At 30.4% G+C, this 18,882-nt stretch overlaps 1 protein-coding gene across 3 annotated transcripts in view; it reads right to left on the bottom strand.

Moving 5' to 3' along the window:
* LOC136988191 (double-stranded RNA-binding protein Staufen homolog 2-like) overlaps positions 1-18,882 on the bottom strand; it is a 110,643-nt gene that overhangs the window by 2,631 nt on the left and 89,130 nt on the right. For all 3 annotated transcript variants that reach the window (XM_067286025.1, XM_067286023.1, XM_067286024.1), the window contains one exon: positions 9,510-9,712. In XM_067286025.1, coding sequence (XP_067142126.1) covers positions 9,510-9,712 — 203 coding nt within the window. The remainder of the gene's footprint in view (positions 1-9,509; positions 9,713-18,882) is intronic.

Consider the following 18,882-nt stretch of genomic DNA (forward strand, 5'->3'; position numbering starts at 1 on the left):
GTCTAGACCTCAATCCCACTGAAAATGTATGGAATCAATGTATTAAAATGAATGCTTGTTGGTGGAATGCCAAAAATCATGAATGCTCATTGGTTGAGTTAGAAAATCACCAATGAGTGTTCATGATTTTTGGCATTGTGTAAAGTACATTTGGGATGAAGTTCAAAATAGTGTGTGTTTACAATTGATAGATAGCATGCTAGAATGCATTTATGGTTTTGAAGGCAAAAGAGACCACACCAAATAATAATTATTGCTCATTAAAATAATTATTCGTATGATAAGATAGCCAATAATAATGATTTTTCTAGATCTAGACAGAAGCTTTTCCAGTTCTATATACGAATTTATTGATTAAACATTGTTTGTTTATAAATAAACCCATAAAGACACCAATAACCAGAAAAAAATGAGAATAGAGTAGATATTTAAAAAACAGAACAGAATATAGAATAGAGTATCTACTCTATTTTGTAAAAACATAGTATGGAACTCATGCCAACATACTTACTTGAGAGAAAAAGAATAAGTCAACAAAAAATGTCATTAAAGGGCTTTTTTAATTAAAAATGTTTTCAAATTTTGTACTTCAAAAGTTTTGTTCAGAAAAAGTCTTCCATTTCCGTTGCCCAATGACGATATTATTTATATTAATATCGAAAGTACTAGCAAAGGAATTAAAATTAAAAAAAAGAAAGCCCTTTAACGCCATTTTTTGTTGACTTATTCTTCTTCTCTCAAGTACTCTATTTTGTATTTGACCTGAAGACATGACTGAAGATCCTAATACAAATGAAAACATTTATATTCATTAAAATTTTCTCATTTTTTGCTGGTTATTGGTGTGTTCATGGGTTTATTTATACATAAAGCCAGTATAATAGTAGTGATTGTGTTGTTTATTTAAAAATTAAATTATTTATATTATATTTAATTACAGACAAGAAGCATGCATCAACATTAAACATTAAAAGTTTCTATCTTTTTAGATGTAGTGTTTCTTTAGATCATCCAAACATGTAAACATTTTTTTGAGTCACAATAACATTAAAAAAAACTGGAAAATATAAAAATTAAGAACCGAGATGGAATTCAAAAAGTAAAGAAAAACAAACTTTTAACTGATATGATCAGAAATAGCTGTTGATCAGTTTAAAAAAATCACAGTAAAAAATCATAAAAGAACAAATATATTATCTTAAAGTAATTTAACAAAATTATTTAATCTACATGCTACTTGTCCATTTATTAATACATTAGATTCATTTCATAAAGTTTGTAATTTTCAATTTTACTTCTCCAGAAATATCATGTTAACTTGTAAGGAACTGAGTCCGAACGTTATTTTTATTTTATTATTATTTCCGTTTTATCATCTTTTGTTTGGGGTTTATGTTTATTTAGGACAAAGGTTCCCCACCACTCTCTTGTTAGTAATGAAAAATGAAGATAAAACAACTCACGGAGAAATAAGCGCCATAGGAAACATCTTGCGCATTTGCGCTGCCCGGCGGAAGTAACAGTCCGCAGAAAAAAAAATGGAAGGGGGAGTCCCCACAATCACTAGTAGAGAAATACTTGATAAACCATCTTAAACATCCCAGAAAATTATGATAAATATTTTGTAAACGGTTTATAAGCTTTGTCGGAAACTTAAAGCTGCCAGAACAGAAAGTTAATGTTAGCAACTAAGTATGTAAATAAGAGGAGTAACCCAGCTCAAGTGTGACGTCACCTCACAGTATAAAACCCGTACGTTAACCGAAGAAAGCGAGGTGATTTCCAAACCGAGGTGAATTCCAAATCGAGGCGACTGTGAGAGCGAGGTTAATTCAAAAGCGAAGTATTTTCTGATAGAAGTCCAGATTGATAATTGGACGATCCAAGGTGTTAAAGAGGAGTTCGATTGACGATTTGACGATATCGAAAGGATTGAGGAAATAGTTTTCTTCGTATAGTGAGGTGACGGATAGACGTTTAATTAGTAAGAGATTTTGTTCATAGTTTCTAAGTATTTGATTTGTCGAATTTCAAGGGGAATTACTATTAAGTTAAACTAAGTAGCTGAGTTTATTGTCGGGTTGACTTGTTGATTTTTGTTAATAAATTTTGTTTGGCTTATTGACATTTGTACGTAGTACGTTCTAGTTGCTAATTAAATATATTTGAACTTTTGATCTGACTTGATATTTGTCGTTATTATTACTAATTTTTCGGTGCACGCTTAAAAGCCCAGGCCTGGCAAACTAATCTCGAATCCGCGTAAAGTACCCGTTAGGTTAACGGAAGTTTTACCGACCGTAATTATAGTCGGTTTCCTAAGCTACTAAAAAAAAATAGTACTTTACAAACTTTAGAAGTCTGATAATAAAATATGAGATTTATTTTTATTGCATCAGCTCAGAATTTTATGCAAATTATCTTATCTGTGACAATAAAATATGTAAATGTCTTTTGACTTAGACATTTACATAAACATTTAAATATATAAATTTTTGCATTTGGAAAACATTACACCAAAAATTTATTTTACTGTTTTGGTTCTAACTTGAAAGTTACTGAATAATAATTTAAATTTTATTAAACCAAAGTTGTAATAACATAATCTTTAACTTTGATTTCATTAGAAAAAAATAATGTAGTAAAGTAATATTGTTGTATGTAAAAAAACAAAACATTGCATAGTCAAGCTAAATCTATGACTTTATAGCTAATCAATTGTGTGTCACATGTTTTAAGTGGCAAAGTTCTCTGAAACGACTTCATCATGTAGATAAAAGATAATTCCTGAAGATTTATATTTTCAAGATACAAATTCAAATAAGACTGTTTAATATCATCACTGAAAGCATGAATTGAACTTGAAAGAAAACAAACAAATATTTATTGTAACATAGTCACAATGCTGGGCTGCAATTTTTAATCATATTTTTAATTTATTTAATTTAAAATATATGCTCTCCATCTCAAATTAGTGCTGTACATCATACTTTTCCATTACCAATGGAGTCACGATGATCATCTAACTAACTCTTTTCAGGGGAAAATTTTTTAATTGAAATAGTGTGATTTCTGGTTTACATTAGAAGTTCATATATAGTTAACCAGGATCTGCAGCCCCTAAGCTTTTCATATATGGACTCAGCTTTCATCTATGTAACTCTGTTCTTGAGATTAAGGAAAGACAGATGGACAGACAGATGACAGTGGGAATTTACAGGTATACAATTTTTTCAAATTGCAGCTGAATGAATGGAAAAGATTAAAGGCAACATATGAGTATAGTTATCTTTGGTGACTTCGAGAAAAATTGCAATAGCAGAAAAATGTCTGGTGTACAAGATTTTTCACATTTTCTAAAGATGTTCTTAGTGAATTTGGACAAAAGTTGTTTGATAACTTTGTAATTGCAATTTCAAATCAGCATATAATCCACACCATCATATAACTTTTATATTGTATGTCCTTTAAACACTGACATTGTCCCTATTGGTCCAAATGAAAATACAGTAAACAGAATCATTAATCTAAATTCAAAATCAAATTGATCTGATTCTGAAAGCTTCATAAAACCCTAATTAAAACATGAACATCAGTAAAAATTAAATTAAATTAAATTCGTATAAGTTTTAATTAAAAGTAATAATTTAGTATAATTAATAACTGAAGTACTAAATCAAAAGCTTTGGTCCTAAATTGCTGTAGGTTCATATTGGGTAGAATAGAGGTTACTAGGATTTTATGGTTAGGGGGTCCTTAGGAATTCTAACTGTAAACTCCTACCATCATAAAAAAGCATAAAAACATAGCTGTTACAAGAAAACAAAAAAATTTCTAAGAAAACTCAAATAAATTGAAATTATGCAATCTACAGCATGCATAATAGTCAATACTGGCATGCAAACAATGTGCAAAATCAAACTGGGAAACATATATTTATAAAAGGCTGCTGAGAATCTTTTGCAGAGTTGTTTGCAAGCTGATAAACATAACAGAAATGTTCTTAATTTGTTAAATTGCCCAAGAACACCCAAAGAACTGAAATGTCCAAAATCTATAGTTCAGTCAATTGTGCAACATCTGTGAGAAAACAACATAAGGTAGGAAACAAATTCAGAATCCTACAAACTAGAAGATTGTCAGTACGTACATTCATAAAAAAACTGGAATGTAAATGTGTCAGATTTGATAAATTGGGCTACAACAGAGCTAGAGAAACAGTACTTACATTGTACATCTATGATGCAGAGATACATCAAAAGAATAGGCTATGGTTTCTATCATGCTAAAAAAAATCATTTCTTACTGCAATAAACAAAGGCCATCTTACTTAGGAAAAAAGCATCAGAAAGATGTCTGTGAGGAAGAGGGAGCAAATTTTATGATCAGACATGTCCAGCCGATTGCAGAGACAACGTTTAGAGGCTGACGACAGTTTACAGATCGGGTAGACTGTGGTTCAGAAAAATTTCATTGCAGAGACAGTGTTTCGAGCTTGCCACAATGTAGACAGCGATTAGAAGCAAGTTATTTGACCTACTTTCTAGACTCGGTCGACAGTGGGTTTAGAGGGCTTTTTGTAGTTTTGTTGGTGGCAAAGTTTAGATAAAAAATGGATATCGTTCCTTTGATAAATGTTGTAAACGGAACGAATCGACAAAATTATTCATTAATTAATTGCTTAGAGCAAAAATAACAAAATTAAATACTTTAAATTTGTTTTAAATGTTCAAATTTTGATATTCAAATGGGAGACGACTTAAAACTACAATTAATTTGAATTAGATGCAATTAATTACAGTTCGAGTATCGTATTGGTTATAAAACGCTAATGAATTTCAGGGTCACTGTAGTTACAGAACGTTCTGTTAAACAAACGAGACAATTTTAATAATTACCGAAATCTTTTTATAGAAATAAAAAAAATATATATAATAGTAATAATAAAATATTTAAAATTATTTATTTCTACAGTTACGAAGGGTGACAGTGATAGGATGTCAAAATAATTCGTTAAAAATTATTCCGAAGATGAATTTCGAATTCGGTATAAGTTTTCTAATATGAATTTGTTCGTATTTTAAACTGCATTGGCAACGAAATTAAATGTCGAAATGGAAAACAATCGTCATTAACTGCCGAACAATGCTTGTTGACAGCCTTAAGATTTTATTTCTGGAAGCTTTCGGAATATAGCTGGCGATCTTTTCTGACGTCACAAATGAATAACCAGATTGGCCGAACGACTCCTATAACAGAGGAGTAATGTTCAAGAAAGTAAGAGCCAGTGTTTTGCCGAAGTTCGTGTAAAGGGCATTTAGAAATAGACGCTCATCGTCTTTGCAACGCATTTTAAACCTCGGTTCGGCCAGCCAACGTCCATAGGCCGTTCTGTTGTTAAACGTCATTTAACGTAATCTCTGTCTCTGCAATTGGCTGATCATGTTTCAGAGTTGTGTAAGAAAATAATATACATAATGTTGTGATGAAAATGAGAAATGAAGCCAACAACTAACCTGTTTTGCACAAGCGGTGCAAAAAGCCACTTCTGTTGGTGCCTGGGGCTGCATGTCAACGAATAACATCAGAAAAATGTTTTTATAATAGCACCATCACAACTGAAGACAACATTAACATTCTTTAAACCTATTTACAGTCAATTAAGGCAGTTTTCCCCCCAAAAAGCCCTATACCTAACAACAGGGACGGTGAACCTTTTTGAGTCCACGTGCCATATTGTAAGCATACTTAGCTTTAAAGATGTTAATGCATGCCAATGTCTTAGACTTCAAATAATGATATTTAAAGAAATTAAATGAATATGCTTTAATTCGAATAAATGTAAAAAATCTGATTGAAAAAAATATGATCAGGTGATAAACAGAAAGGATGATTGAAAAAGACAGAAATCATATGATACATTATGTGCCAGATGATTTCTCTTACGTGCCACAGGTTTGCCACCCCTGCCTTACAAGACAATGCAAACCCATATTACCAAGGTAATACAGACTTGGTTTTAAAGATATAGCATTTATGTTCTGCCATGGCCTGTTAAAAGCCTTTACATAAATCCAATCAAGAATATTTGGTAGTACAGTATTTACAGAAAAGTAAGTCAGTGTAGGGCCTGAACCATTGAACAGACTTTGAATCCTTATAGCAGACAAATGGGATAGAAATTCATTAGAAAAAGTACAAGTAGTAATAAAATCAATGCCTCACAGAACTGCTAAATTAAAAATTATAGGAAAGTGATAAAATATTAATATTTGAGTATTAACCCCTTCTCAGTCAAATTTTTTTTCAGGGTTATCATCCAAATGAGCAATTATTTATTGTGACATTATCACAATGCAAGGGCTGCAATTTTTAATCATATTTTTAATTTATTTCATTTAAAATATGTGCTCTCTACCTCATATTAGTAGTGGCTTGCCCCTGTACATCATTAACAATAGAGTCGTGCCAATCATTTAACTCCTTTCAGGAGAAAATTTTTTAATTGAAATAATGTGACTTCTGGTTTGCATCAAAAGTTCTTATACAGGGTGGGTCAACAAAAACGAAATGGCAGAGTTAACAGATAACACATTATCAGCCTTAATTTTATGATCAATTTTTTTCCTTGCATGATTTCCGAGATGTCCCCCTCGAGAATAAAATTGATTTGTCCAAGAGATTTGCTTAAATACAAATCCAACTATCAAAAAATTCTGCTGTTTCGTTTTCGTTGGCCCATCCTGTATAGTTAACAGGAACCTCCTCCTAAGGTTTCCATATCTGGTCTCATCCTTCGTCTATCTAACTGTGTTCTCAAGATTAAGGAGAGATGGATAGACAGACAACAGTGGGAATTTATAGGTCTACAATTTTTTTTCAAATTGCATCCCAAAAGTGTCATTTTTTTTCATTAATATTTGATGGTTAAATTAATATTTATAAAGTAATTTGCAAAAAATTAGAACTTGAATGTGTTTTTTTTCTAAAAATAGAGTAATTTTATTTATTCATAATTTATATTATTTTATTAATAATTTTGGTTATTTACTTTATTATTTTAATTATTTATTTAATGGTTATTAATAATATTTATAAATAAAATAATTTAGATTATTGTTTTTTGAAAAAAAACCATTAAAAAAAATTTACACAGATGCTGTCAGATTCTGAAAAGAAATTAATTTTTCTGCCAAAAATGGCAAAATAGTTTTTGTAACATAATGCCATCTGTTGGAGAAATAGTGACAAATATTTAACAACAGTAAATGCATCAAAGATGTTAAAATATTTTTAGAGCATTTTTCACAATAAACGTTTTTGGAGGTCAAAGCCAAAAAAATGTTCACTGCACATGAATGTATGGAATGTGACAGTGACAGAAAAAAAGTTAAAAATTTCAATAATTGTTCCAAAATTTAAAAAAAATTATTAGTAATATTATTTTGAGAGATTTATTAGTTAATGCTACATTTTCTTTTTTTTTGAACTAGTTTTAAGAACTAAACTAAATATTTCCATTAAAATATAATGACATATGACAATGATATCAGTCATTATGCAGTCACTTAATCAGACCTAATCAATAGACTGATGACAGTATCAATAAAACTGCAATTACTGCATTCCTAATTATAATACATTGAAATAGAACTTATTTACAACACAGAGAGGATATACAATAGGATCTCCAACATATATGGACTTGTCAGATATGATTTCAGGTTTAGGCTAACTGGCAATAAAAAATTTAAGTGCATAAAATCTTGCAGTATCTTGTTTGTTCTTATTCTGGAAAAGAATTGTTTTTGATTTTTGTTTTGCACTAGACACTAGGACTTGCATCAGTCTTTGGTCTGGAATTCTCACTTGTAACATGTCATATTTGTGTGATTTCAGCAGTTTTCTTATTTGGTTTATGCTAATTACTTTGTAAATATGGCTAAAACACAAAGATAATGATGCTGGTAGCTCTGATGAGCAAAAAAAAAAAAAGCTATAAACTGTCCACTTTTAGAGGAAAAAATTAAAATTTTAGATTTGTGAAATAAGAAGTCATCTGAATCCAAAAACTTTTTGAAGTTTTTTATGATTTACACAGTATCATGCTATTTATTGTTAATATAGTGTTTATTTGCCTTATTTATATTTTAAAAAATGTGTGTCATGAAATACTTAATGGGATTTTGCTATTTTATATGGATTTCCTCTTATGCAGGAAGTCTCAGAACATATTAGTTGTATATGGTAAGGTACTACTGTAATTTTTTTCATATTTTATTATTTAAGGAAAGATTTTTTAATCTAGAAAGACAGATATAAGAAATTGAATATTTCCTGAAAACTGTACATAAATAATGTACAACAAAGTTGGCCAGAAAACTTTACATTATTTATGTAAAGTTTTCAAGAAATTGACAGATGACAGATGAACAGCATTCAGGAAATGATACCACAAAAAGTTGTGATTACTTGACATTTTTAAACAAAAGTATGAAAATATGAATAATAAAATAAATGTTAGTTCTTTCAAAGAAATTTTATATAAATATAGGACCATAATTACAATAAGAAATTAGTTATGTAAACAGACTTTTATCTAATTTACTTTTAAATCATATTAACAAATTTATGAAATACTATCATAGATAATCTAATAGGTTGAATATACATTGAAATTAAGATGACAAGTGACTGAAACTTTCTGTTGGATACAGTACTCAAATAATAGGCTATATTATTAATATAATTTGGGCTTGTTGTCTTTATGTATTTATAAATAAGTTATGTGGAAAAAGATAATGCAAATGATAAAATATGTGAAATAACTTGCATTTAAAACAATAAAGTGATTGATACCATCTTTAGTTATTATAATTATTTTTGTTTATCCAAAAAACTTCAGTTTATCAAAACTTTCATAATAGCTTTTATTTTCAATAAGTTTTTTTTAAAAAGAAATATGAAAAGAATGGAAACAAAGAAAAATTGTCAGAAATATTATAATACTAAATATTCTAAATGAATGATTAAAAGCTAGAAGAAAAATGACAAGATAATCTTTAGATCAAATCAAGTAATAAATTAATTTTGTTAATTTTAATTTTTTCTGATATACAGGTATGTTTAAGTTTCCATACATACAAAGGTAAAATGTAACTTTATTCACAAAACATTAAAATGTCAGCATTAAGATTTATGTCAATGGACTGATGGAGTAAGGCAACGGAACACATGGGTGATCTGCCGATGGGGCAACGTCTAGTAGAACTTCCTATGTGGAAACTGGATTCTATTTAAGTATTAGACACATGAAGGAAACCCTGAACACTGCATGGTGGCCAGCCCATTATTCAGGCACGAACCAATGACCAACTACCGGTGTTCAATGGTTTTATTTATTCAACCACTGGTGGCTTGATTTGTGTCACTGTATGGAGACTTTTGGGACACCCTGTACTTTATTTCAAAAGCCTAAGAAAATTAGAATCTAAGTTTCTTAAACATACCCATCTCCAGCCCCCATGCCTGGAGGTCCAATTTCTTTCTTATTTCCATCTGTCAAAGACTCTAATCCTAATTCAGCCAGGGCACGGAGAGCCATCAAAGCAGCCTGATCATGAGAAGCTTCTATTGTTGGTCCTGCCCCATGTTTGACTTGAGGTGGAATAGTGCTCAGAGATACTAATGATAAATATTCTAATTTGTTACCCTGTAAAAAAAGTTACTTTCAATATACTGTAAACTTTCAATTATGTAAATCAACATTAAAAATAATATAGAAATTCATTTCATTCATTCATGTTTAAAAATTTTTGTTCATAAAATCATAATAAAATAAATTTATAACAAAAATCATCATTAAGTAAAAAATAAATAAATAAATAAATAAAAAGTTCTTTACTAAATTAACTTTAACTAACTACAGTTTCAGTAAATTCTTCCAAACTAATAAGCTTCAATATAAAATAAAACAAGTCCAACATTCTACTTCTATATATAAACAAACATTTTTTAAAACTAGCAAAATATTATGCATATTTAAAATGCTGTACTATTGTAATTTAATACACAATGCTTACTTTTTTGTTGAAAAAACTGTGTACAAATTTAAGTTAAATACATACAAATGATATTAAAAAATATTAAATAAAACACAAAAGCTAGATTACATTTAAAATCAAAACAACAAAAACCATAAATTCTAGCAAATTTGGTTTTCTGCAAAGATTTTCAACCTTATTTGATAGGTTTACTCATGCTACAGTAAATCAAATACACCAACATCTAGAGGACTCAGGCAGAAAAAACAATTTATACAAATTTGAAATTTTGGTTTTCCTTTCAATAAAATTATGACAAAGTTGGCCAGAATTTATATTTGTTGTCATTTTAATTAAAAGACTCATCCATCAATATTGTCAACCAACTGTGAAAAACTTATAAAACAAAGTTTAAAGGTAGCTAGCTATAATACTTTGATCAATCAACAGAATCAAAAAAATTATAATTGTTGAAAGAAAGATAACTTTCACATTTGGGTGAAAATCAGATAATTGTGCAATTAGACAGCACACTATCAAAAATAAGCAAGATTTTGAATTTTCTTTTCTTCAGACAATATAGTATTTTAACTGTATTTCATTGAAGTTTTTACTTCAATGCAAAACAAAGATTTAAGTTGTCAAATCCAAGTTTTTTTTTTCTTTTCTTGATTTCCAATGGAGTGAGACATGGCAACTAAGCAACAAAAACTTCAAAATTTTTGCACACTTAACATCATACGATTTGGTGAATATTTTTTATTTACAGTCAAAGTTCTATATAACAAATTCACTAAAGGAAAATTTCATTTTACATAAATTACACTTTTTGGTAAATAAAGTATTAATTTAATGTATTTTTTTTGTTATTTTTTGCAATTTAAATTAATATAAATGTAATATACAGTAATAATATGATATAAATGTAGTTTTAATTTTAAGTAAGTTTACATGTGTGTGTTAAAATACTTACAACCTAGTTAACTACATTTTTGTAAAACAATTGTAATTTTTTGTTGAACAGAACAATTAAAAAATATCCTTTCTTCATTATATACTTCACACTTATTAAGAGCATTAAAACTTCATCTACATTGTCGTAAACGCAAGTTCTAGTACATTTTTCTGTGCATCTCATATCATCGGCTAATTTCAAGATTGATTCACGATTTGTTATTATAGTTGATAAACAACTCGTAGGAATGCCAAATTTTGCTTCAATGTCTTTCTTTTTTGAGCCTTTATCGACTTCTTGCAACATATTAATTTTTTTAGTGATGCTTAAACACTATATTAACAGTTCTTCAGATTTGAAATGGACGACTTATTAAATAAAATAAAATCTCACTAGTCCAGCACTTGTCAAAATTGTCACCTTTCTAACATTTGTTAATTGTAAATTGTTTATCTGTCAACGAATGCATTTTGACCTAATCTTTCTCTCCTCTCTTTACAACTGGTAGCCACGTGGGGGGAGATTATATAAGTGAATGTGATAGGACAAATAATTTTGTGGATGCCTGTCATCGAAAACTGCAATTGCGCTTTGACAACAGCACAATTCATCCAAATCTATGGACATTTATAAATGGACTAAGAAAAGTTCAAAAAATATATCAGTGTAAACATAGACATTATAAAGCTGACCAGAAAATCTCAAGGAAAGTTTCAAATTGCAATAGGGAAAATATAATAGAATATTTACATGGTATTGCATACAATTATAATAAGAATTAACCAATTTAAAATAAAAACTTTGTTAATTAAAAAAATGTTCTTTTATCTCATTTAAAAAAATAATAATAATTAAATTTACCAAGTAGGAGATCAGTGATTTTTTATAAAGAAAACAAAAAAATTTGTATTTTGTCTATTGTTTATCTCTTGTTTTGTCTCACAGATGTCTGTCACCCACTTGACAGTGTCCCCAATGGAGTGGTAGAGAATCCAGTTTTGATATTTGTTTAGAGCATGAAGATATATACCGTATTTTACGGACTATAAGATGCATTTTTTTCTTCGAAAAATTGCCTCCAAAATTCAGATGCGTCTTATAGTCCGTAGTATCTTATATGTATTTTATATGTATTAAAAAAAAAAAAAAAAATGCTTAAAAATTAAAGTGCGTCTTATAGTCTGTAGCGTCTTATAGTCCGTAAAATACGGTAAATTAGAAGCAATTTGTACTTAAAGTCAGGGTTCTTTCCCAGAAGACTGGAACTCCAGACTACCAAGATTTCTACAATTTTTATTGGATTTGCAATTCCAGAGAACTGAGAAATATTCCTTAAAAACCTAGAAGAAGTTTTCCTATATTAAATATAAAAAGCCATACTACTAATGTTATCCATTAAATCATTACAACACACAAAAACCATTCTTATTTTCTGAAAGTTATATATATACTTTTAATAAAAATAGATTATTTCTCCTCTCAGATATAATATTTAAGCTACAGCAATCTGATAATGACTCAATACTTAAATTTCATCTGTAATCCACAATACAAGCTATAAAACTACATTACTCACAAATTTTAAATACTTCAATGTCAGATCCAAAATCATTTTCTTGGCAATTTTTATTAACAATTCCAATACAGAAAATGCAAGATATAAGCAGTACAGTGATACCTCGATTTTCGTCGATAATTCGTCTGAAAACAATCGACAAAATCCAAAACCAACGAAAACCGAGGCAATGATTTCCATATGAATCAATGTAAATCCAATTAATTAAAATCCACAAATTATAAACATATTGCCAAGAAAACATGCCAAGAATAATAAAAAATATCTTTCATATTATGTGGTTAATAACTGGATATTTATGTAAATTAAACTCAACTCACCAAGCAATCCAGCAATCCAAAAAATATCATAGAAGATAATTTAGATTTATATATATAATTGTGCAGCTACTTTGAGCTTCCCTACTTTACTAAAATAGGAATTCTAATTTGGATCTATGAAGGTGACAGTGTTAAGACTTTAACAAAGACCAATAACAATTTAACTTCCTGTTCAGAAGACAAAATTTATGAAACTATACAATCTACAATAGTAGAAGATTAAAAGCAGAAATACAATCAAAGATAAAAAAAACTATTCACTGTTCAACTTTTTCATATTAGAATCAGAGTTCAAATACAGTAAGTAGCTGAAGCAAGAATTGCAGTAGCTCAAGATAATAGGGAACAGTATTTCAATCAGCTCGAATTTACTTGACCCTTTCAGTCAATATCAAAGTAACAAAATCTTTTTTGTGTTTTTATCAATATTAACCTATAATCAGACACACCAAAGGAAAGTGTATAGTTGTGATTCCAATTTAGTGACAACTACACATTTTAAAACATTTTTACTTTCTCAGCTGTATACATAATAAGGGAAAATATTGGAATCATGTCAGATTTAATCTTCTGGGATTTTTGCAAATCTCGATGTTTTGAGAATCCCTAACCCAAAAAAGTCAACAAAAAAATTCTCTAGTGTGTATATGTGTGTTGACATCTATTTTATCTAATATCACAGAATGAGTAAAGACTAAGAAATAAAATTTGGCATGGTAGCTTGTGTATAAGGGGCATTGATGCTATTAAATTTTGGTGGTTTAAAATCAAGGGGTGGGAAGATAGAGGGGTTTGTGTCATATCTCATAATAGGTTGGACTTAAGAAGATTTTACTTGTTATTAGCATTTACAGCTTTTTTTTTTTTATAAAATTCATTACTACCATCAAAATGAACCCTTTTGCCATTTTATAATAATTAATAATATAAAATGTTTTTGAGCTGCAATTTGAAAAAATTGTAGACCTATAAATTCCCACTGTCACCTGTCTTTCCTTAATCTCGAAAATATATGAAGAGTTAGGTATATGAAATCCAAGTTAGATATATGAAATCTGAGACCAGATATGGAAACCTTAGGAGCAGTAGGCCCCAATTAACTATATACAAACTTCTGACGCAAACTGGAAGTCAGGTTATTTTAATTCAAAAATTTCCCCTAAAAGGTGTTAGATAGATAACCAGCACAACTTTATTGTTAAAAGGAAAGTACAGTCCCGACCAAAATGATTGACTATCAGTCGATCGATTGCGCAGCTGTGGAAATTGATCACTTGTTACACCAGGACGTTCTATCTCTTAGCAAAGGCGTTTCAGGTGGACTGATCCGATTTGAGCCGTAATAGGGGTGAGGAAATCGAGCCGGAGGGACTTAAGCGTGCAGTCAAGCGCTCTGCAGGTTGACAAGACTAATCGCTCATCGCTTGCCTAAAACTGCGTGTGTAGCATAGGCCGTTTTTCTTTTAAAATTGTAAATTTGCCGCCACTGATCGTCAGAAATATGATTTTATCCGTTATCTTTATACTTTTCTTTCTGTATAATGTTTTATTTACGTTTATTTTCCTGTAATTTGAGACGATACAGCTTTAAAATAAACAGATCAGGTCTCAATTGCCAATAGATTATCTCAACTTTCACCGATTGTCGTCGGTTCCTTTGTAATCGGAGAGTAATAGGACCCTGTGTCAATTTTCACTGTTAAGTGTTAATTGTTTTTGCGGTAATCTGAGTAGAGGGGAGAAGTTACTTAATAAACCGCCAAGTGTTTTATTACTGTTTAAACAACTGCTCCCCAGTTGTTATTTTTAGTAATTGGAGAGGGGTAGATCGTGTTTCAAGGTCAGTGAAAGTTTATTACTTTCGCAACAGGGTGTCATCTGAGCTGCCACCCACTCCCCACTTAAATGACAACAACGTGCTAAGTGTTTTATTATTATATAAACAAAAACTCCTCTCCCTGTCAGAAGTGGGTCAAATGTCAAGGTTACTATTTAATAGTATTGAACAGAATGTTGTCCTTGATATTTAACTATCATTTTGTCAGAACTCTTTATTTTGAATACTTTTCTTATAATTTTCTTATAATATATTTGTCATTATATATATATAATAGACAAAGAAGAGATAAAAACAATTTTATAACCGAAACGGAAATAAATTATAAGAAAAGTATTCAAAATAAAGAGTTCTGACAAAATGATAGTTAAATATCAAGGACAACATTCTGTTCAATACTATTAAATAGTAACCTTGACATTTGACCCACTTCTGACAGGGAGAGGAGTTTTTGTTTATATAATAATAAAACACTTAGCACGTTGTTGTCATTTAAGTGGGGAGTGGGTGGCAGCTCAGATGACACCCTGTTGCGAAAGTAATAAACTTTCACTGACCTTGAAACACGATCTACCCCTCTCCAATTACTAAAAATAACAACTGGGGAGCAGTTGTTTAAACAGTAATAAAACACTTGGCGGTTTATTAAGTAACTTCTCCCCTCTACTCAGATTACCGCAAAAACAATTAACACTTAACAGTGAAAATTGACACAGGGTCCTATTACTCTCCGATTACAAAGGAACCGACGACAATCGGTGAAAGTTGAGATAATCTATTGGCAATTGAGACCTGATCTGTTTATTTTAAAGCTGTATCGTCTCAAATTACAGGAAAATAAACGTAAATAAAACATTATACAGAAAGAAAAGTATAAAGATAACGGATAAAATCATATTTCTGACGATCAGTGGCGGCAAATTTACAATTTTAAAAGAAAAAAGGCCTATGCTACACACGCAGTTTTAGGCAAGCGATGAGCGATTAGTCTTGTCAACCTGCAGAGCGCTTGACTGCACGCTTAAGTCCCTCCGGCTCGATTTCCTCACCCCTATTACGGCTCAAATCGGATCAGTCCACCTGAAACGCCTTTGCTAAGAGATAGAACGTCCTGGTGTAACAAGTGATCAATTTCCACAGCTGCGCAATCGATCGACTGATAGTCAATCATTTTGGTCGGGACTGTACAATGTACAGAGGCAAGCAACTACTAATTAGAGGTGAAGAGCATTGCAGCCCAGCATTGTGATCATATAAACAAACAATTATTTATTGTGACAATACAATCTCACAACAGCTGGGAAAGTTATGCAACTCATTAGCAATGAGTTGCTAATAACTTTTATTTTACTGTTACTTTTTTACTATTTATAAAAAAAATTTCACCCAAATAACAAACACGTAGAAAAAAGTCTTGTAATATAATCCAGTCTGTACTGTACATATAGCCTGACACTTTCATTTAGACCAAGGATTACCAAATTACAGCCCCCAGGCCAGATCCAGCCCACAAGGTCAGTTCATCCAGCCTGCCACCTCAGTATGCCACAAATGACGTAAAATATAGTTATTTCTATGGAAATATCATAGTCTGTTTATAAACTTACTATGTATAAAAAATTAAAATAAGTGTAAGTATAAATGCCACAAGTGATTCAATCTGATTTTTGCATCTGATGATAATATAATTTTTAGGAAAATCAGTGAAATAAAAAATTTGGCGACTTTGGATATCAGAGCACTTTTTGTGTAAATATCTGCAATGAAGTTTCTAACAAATGCCATTACAAGCTTACTTCAGCCTCACATTTGTGTATTGGTAAATAAATATGTTGGTTATCTTTTACTTTTTGTGTACTCAGTGTGCTGTATTGAACAAAATGGTTATGCGCCCCACACTCGTCATTTTCTCAGTTATCTGGCCCGTTGTGAAAAAGTTTGGTGACCCCTGATTTAGACTAAAGTTTAGTGAATCATTGTAAAACAAATCTGAATGATAACAAATGTTATAGTAAACTAGAAAGAGTATAGTTTCAAATAAACATGATTAGTTGACAAAAGGTTTTATTAATAACAATCCATTAGAAAATGAGACTTACCAATTTCATTCCAATTCAAATTATGTAAGAAAGCATTTGTATTTTAATTTTGTAACACATCAATTCTTTTTAGAATTTTGTTACTAGTAAATGATTTTAACCCCTTCTCAGTCACTGTCCAAATACATTCATGCACAGTGATCACTTTTATTTTGGCTTTAACATGCCAAAAAAAAAAAAAAAAGTAAAAATTCTAGAAATTTTTATTTTAATGTCTCTGATACATTCACTATTGTTACATGTTTATTTCACTATTTCTCCAATAAATGGCATTATGTTACAAAAATTATTTAGCCATTTCTGGTGGGATAATTGAATTTTGTTTTGGAATCTGAAATTCTCTCTCTAATTTGTTTCTGACAGTTTTTCTTTCAAACAAATTAGTTTGTAGAGAAGTTATAATTTTATAAATTTTTGATGGATATTGACTATTTTAGACAAATTAGAGTTATTGTTTAGATTAACTGTTACTGTAATCAGAATTACTGTTAGACAAAGTAATTACTGATTTAAATTAATTTTCAATACTAAAAAAGAAAAAAATATGTAGGAGCAAATTTTTCATCAAAATTAATTATATATCAAATATCAATGATAAAAAATTGACACTTTTTGAATGGGCCACCCTGAAAAAATGAGGCTGAGAAGGGATTGATATTTGTTTGAACTGTTAATTTTATTTTGTTTTAATTTATGATTAAAATTAGCTATATTCATATTTTAAATCCTGCCTTATTGCATAATCTGTACCCCTTTCATATTATTTTTCAAACACAGATATTCCATGGGTTATCAACATCAAATTATGGTTATTTTAACTGATGAAAAATGCTCAGAAATTATAACAAATTAAGATGAAAAGTAGGATGATGTTACAGGAAAATCGATCATGTGACCAAGGAACAGTTAATGGAAATTCTCTTGTGTTGAAATGTAAAGAGCATAAATTTTCATTCTAATAGCCCTTTTTTTATACTTCATTGCAATAAACTTCTGAAATATATAGTTCAAATGCATTAAAAAACATTTCTTTTATAAATTTAAAAATTTATTGTTTTAATTCATAGTATAGCATATTTAAATTCTTTAACAGCATACCATTTGAAAACTACTGCACTACATGTAGGAATAGTGAGAGTAATAGAAATAGAAATAACAATAATCTTCCAGCGTCGTAACTATCTTCAAATTATGGATAGAACAATAATGTTCTGGCATACATAATGTCTCTAGTCCTCTTTGCGTCGTCACTAACTGTCGTCTCCCTCATCTCCTCTGTAACCCCTCATTTATTTTCTTAACAGTTTAGGAATTCTAGTCATCTAACCCCCACATGAATTATAATTAACAGAATTATAAACAACTAAATAGAATGTTTTAGCCTTTTGAGGCCAGGACCTCACCCTTCAAATAGGAAACTAGCTGTCAAACCAGAGTCAATAAACCAGTGACTAATTTTCATAAACAGAACTGGGACCACAAAGAAATGGGGTGTGATATGATTTGATTGTCACATTCCAAGATCTAACTGACACATCCCTGATTGTAGATTGTGAAGGAGAGCAAGAGATTGGCAGCTGGGGAAATTTTGGCAGTCATCTTACACAGAGTTCAAAGCAGAAAATGAGAATGCTCCTTCAGAAGGGGTGGCAACTGGGTCCTTATGAACCCAGCTGCATCTTCTCTGAGATAGGAGAAAAACACATTGGCCAAAATTTACGGGACAGTCACTCAGGAAAAGAGCATGACCTGACCTTGGAGGGGAGTGGTCCAGGCGGAAGTGTTCAACAACCCCGTGGCGTGAATCATATCTTTAGCAACAGATCAGGGACCAATAGAGTTACAGGAGACCACCATTTCAGACCAACCAAAACACAGGAGTTCGGGTGAAGATGGTATAAAAACCCAAAATCCCAAGGACACAGAGAGATTGGGAGTCAAATAGTAAGTCCTCCAGACACGAACTTTCTCCAGGTGTGAATCGATGGAGAAGACTCCTTCCCGCATTGCATAACATCTTTTCAACAAGACAGAAATAGTATTGCCCCTGTA

The sequence above is a fragment of the Centruroides vittatus genome, unplaced genomic scaffold, assembly GCF_030686945.1.
Source record: "Centruroides vittatus isolate TY-2023 unplaced genomic scaffold, ASM3068694v2 scaffold_324, whole genome shotgun sequence".
Lineage (NCBI taxonomy): Eukaryota > Metazoa > Arthropoda > Arachnida > Scorpiones > Buthidae > Centruroides > Centruroides vittatus.